This window comes from Equus quagga, chromosome 16, assembly GCF_021613505.1.
Source record: "Equus quagga isolate Etosha38 chromosome 16, UCLA_HA_Equagga_1.0, whole genome shotgun sequence".
Classification (NCBI taxonomy): Eukaryota; Metazoa; Chordata; class Mammalia; order Perissodactyla; family Equidae; genus Equus; species Equus quagga.
Window position 1 is genome coordinate 21,394,031 of NC_060282.1, and position 4,253 is coordinate 21,398,283.

Below are 4,253 nucleotides of genomic sequence, written 5' to 3' on the forward strand. Positions count from 1 at the left end.
AGAAAAAGGAAAAAATAAAATCTTAAAAAAAAAAAAAAATGTAATTGAAAGAAAAAGCTCCTAAACTGAAAAGCTAGCGGAATCCAAAATTAGCAATAGGGTGCAATATCGTTAACTTCCAAACAAAATAATGAAGGTGTGGAGTTAATTATCAAAGAGGAGGCGTGTCATCACTTTCAACATAATTTAGTATCCAGTACAATGTTGGGTGGTGAGGTTGCATGAACACCACGTTCTTAGGCATTGTCCAATCCATTTCTTATCAAAAAGGGATCGAGGAACTGTATTTTCAAATCTGATTCTAATAGAAACCAGTGGATGTCATGGAATGACCCTGGACCTGAAGCCAGAAAGCCAGGGGTTATGTTCAAATTACAGGACTGTGCCGTATCTACGTGAAAGACCTTGGGAAATCCACTTGGCTGCATTGAGATTGTTTCCTTATCTTTAAGTTTAAAGTAATTGTTACTGCGCAGGGCAACTGTGAAAATTAAAAAGATAATGTATCTGAAAGTTCCTTGGAAATTGTGAATTGTCACCCAAATATTTCTTATTGGTCTTATCATTCTTTTTCACATTTCTTTGAAGTTTCTTGTCATTGTTGTTTCCAAGTGAAACCACTAGAGGTCAGTTTTACATAAATTGTTTAAAGAAATCACAAAAGTGGGAAAAAAAAAGAGAACATTTTCTCACTAAGCAGCATAAAATAATAAGTTTAAGGCACAGAAAAAAAATAAAGATGGTTTTAACAAACATTTTTTGATAACTGGAACAACGCTTCTTCCCAAAATTGTTACTCAATAGACTTAAATAGATAGGGAGAGGAAGGAAAGATGGAATGTGTTGTGTCTATTCATCATGTCCACACAGCTTAAAGTTTACATTGATTATTGATTATTATCCTTCAAACAGGTCTATGATGAGCCTCATTTTGAAAATAAAGAAACTGAAACATAAATATGTGTAACATACCGAAGATCAAACAGTTTGAATCTGAAGTCTTTCCACTGTCATACTTGGGAAATAATGCAGTAAAAATGGTGTCTCTATACTGGATAACGTATCACATGACAGGTTAACATTACAGATTTTCCACTTGCAACTCTAGATAATTTATTTAGTTCCCAGTCTCACAAATGAGTTTAGGGAAAACATTTTATTGTGTGTTTCTCAGAGTATCTAGAAGTTTCTGAGCACAGTGCTGGTAAATACAGTATTGAGATAACTAGCCATGGAGAAAAATATATACCAGCTTGCTCTTAGGAAAAATATGTTGAACAGAAGCAATAACCTAGTCTTTTAAAATGTTTACTTAGTTATTAAGGTTTTGTTTTATTTTATAGAGATAAATATGCAAATCTGCCTTGTTCAGGGGTGGGAGGGGACCATCATCATGCTCATGAAGTAATGAGGTCAGGTAGATGACAGGTTTACATCTCGAGAGATGACAAGAATCTATGTCTTGGTTTTCATTGCGTCCACAACATCTAGCACGGTGCCTAGAGCAGAGGAGGGGCAGTGATGAAGAAGCTCATGTGGCTCAACATGCACATAGAGGCAATTTGCAAAGAAAAATATAAGTTAACTGGGCCCTGACCCCAAGAGTTTGCAAGCTTATACTCAGCTTGAAATGAAAATACAAATTCAAGGACAAATTCTTCCTTAATCTGAAACCTTTGGCGTCTAACATGATGTCTGGGACTTAGTAGGTATCCAGTATATTCCAGAAATGTGGAATCTCTTTAATAAGAAGGAAACAGAATCCATTTGATGCAAAATCCCCAGACTCTTGAGGAAGAAGAAGAAATCATATCAGGTCCATAACAGACTTAGTTCTGGATCCCAGGATTCTAGAGGGCCCCTTCCCGAGTCTCTCTTCCCCAGGAGCACTCACTTCATTCTGCCGCATCTCTGGCTTGTCGTCATCTCACAATTTCTACAGTCTCAAATGAAGAGAGTTAAAGAGGTTTCCATTCTTTGAAATCTTAGCTGGGTTTCTAACAGGAAGGGAGAAGTTTTGTGAAAAGAAATGAGGGAAAGAAGACTCATGGTGGACTCTGCTAGTATCCAACAAATGGTAACTGCCCTCTGCTCTCCTTCCTAAATTATTTATCTCTCCATTGCTCATGACACTAATATATATAATTTAATGCATCTCTTGTGCCTAAAATAGTGCCTGGAACTTAATAGGTATTCAGTATATGCTGGCTGAATGGGAATGAATAGAATTGTTGAATTGGATTGCATTATATTTTGGACGTTATTTTAATCATACTTTGTCCATTCTTCTTCCAGTTTGGAAGTTGCAGTTTCTCTGCAAGGAAAATTATTTGATGGTGCTATTCTCAAATGGGTTAAATGGGTTCTTCCATTTTCAGAGAAAAAGAAAACTTTAATTTTCAGCATTTTCCATGACACATCAGGAAAAATACAAAGTTTCCTATACTCTATGGAAAATGCAGTAATAGTTTTAAGTAAATACTTTTATTTCTAATCAAAACTTTCTTTTCTGAACATTTGCCCTCGCATTATTCATTTCTTCACCCAAGAAATTGTTTGGGAGCCCCAAGGTCTCATTGTTCCTCCCTGCATTTATTTTATGGTATCAAAGGTTAAAACTTGGATTGCAATCTTAGGAAGAAATTAATTCACTGATTAAGAAAAATGCACTTTAAGCAATACACATTTAAATAACTGACAAGCATAGGGCAATGTATTTCTGTGGTTTTTTTTTTTTAAAGACCGTTTCTTTCTACTTAAAATTTTAAGCCGTTGCAATTCTTCCACCCTATAGCCTGGAGAAACACAGCACGAATTACTAATGAGGGAGCCCCAATTTGCACTGCAGTGACCACCTTCAGAACAAAAGGGTCAGAGCTGAAACCAGGAAAACAGCAGTATTTTTTATCAACCAGTTGCTTGAAGCACTTTTAGACCTTAGCTCTACTTGAAAACATTTTGCAATGTTCTATCATCCTTCAGCTGAAGGCACTTGGCCCCAAAGACTCTGCTTTCAAATAAAGAAATGTTCACTTAAAAAATACCTCCAATCCTTGACAAAAATTTTTCTCTTCCTTGGAAACCAAGAGCCTATTAATTTATGACATATACAAAGGATTTAATTTTTACTGCACTGAGATTTTGCCTAGTAGCTTTACCAGAATCAATAAGAGAAAAGGGTTAGAATAAAGACGGTGCAAGAATAAAGATGCTCTAAAGGAGAGAATTTTTGAAGATTAATGTCTGGTTGTGTGTCTTCTCTTGGAGCAGTGCGGAAGAGGGAATTTCCCCCTGCCCTGGGTGAGTTGCAACATATCCCTGGCCTGGGGTTCTACCTCCTCCCAATGTTCTCTTACCCAACATCTAGAGAGATTTTAAAATAAGTAACAGGCCATTGATTTTCCAAAATAGAAGGAAAGTGGGGGGATGCTAGGAAGGAGGGAAGAGAAAGTCGTTGAGAGCTAGACTGGGGTTGAGAGATGATGGAAGAAAGCTTATTTATTATAATAGAAAATTTTGTTTGTCCTTCCTCACCTTTGGGTCCCGGTGAAATTGTGTGTGTGGCACAGACTTCAGCGGTAGGACGACTATCGATGTCCAGACCCAGACTCTGAATTTGCAAAAGAAAAAATACCAGGAGGATGAACTGGTTCCTTCGAAGTGGGGCTCCAAAGCCACCCATTGCTCTGGTTCTTCCAAAAAGGGTCGCCCAGAAGAGCCAAACAAACAGCTTTATTTTAAATAAAACTTTCTGCTTTGGGGAAGAAAGTGAAGTATCTGGAGCGCACATTCCAAAAAAGGGCTGCAGAGACGGGAAAGAAGCATATCCTAGGTTGTTTATTTTCTCAGTATTCCAAATGGACCATACATTGTCCAGACTGTTTATTTTCAAGTGACAACAGTTTATTGAAAATTATCTCTGAACTAAACACTCAAGTGTGCAGGTCAGTAGAAACATCCCACAGAGCAGAGAGGAGAGAGATGCCTTTTGCTTGGTACATGAGCTGACAATTTAATCCCCTACATTGTATTTAAATATTGGGTTCCGGAAAGATTGAACCAGAGATTTCCTGAATTACCTGCATGTTATGTAAGCACTATGCACGGCTTTGAGCTTTTTCATAAGGAAATATTCATGACCTGTTTGTGGCAGTTGAACAGTAAATCTCTCACTGCTCCCCATGACCTTATTTCCTTCCCTTGCTACAAATAATTGTTTTGGGATTAAACCCAAAAGGAAGGAACATCAGCTT

At 37.3% G+C, this 4,253-nt stretch overlaps 1 protein-coding gene across 1 annotated transcript in view; it reads right to left on the minus strand.

Moving 5' to 3' along the window:
• Positions 1 to 3,849, minus strand: part of COLEC10 (collectin subfamily member 10) — a 38,972-nt gene extending 35,123 nt beyond the window's left edge. Inside the window, exon 1 of the mRNA XM_046641698.1 lies at positions 3,535 to 3,849. Coding sequence (XP_046497654.1) covers positions 3,535 to 3,790 — 256 coding nt within the window. The 5' untranslated portion in view covers positions 3,791 to 3,849. The remainder of the gene's footprint in view (positions 1 to 3,534) is intronic.
• Between the last annotated feature and the right edge of the window lie 404 nt (positions 3,850 to 4,253).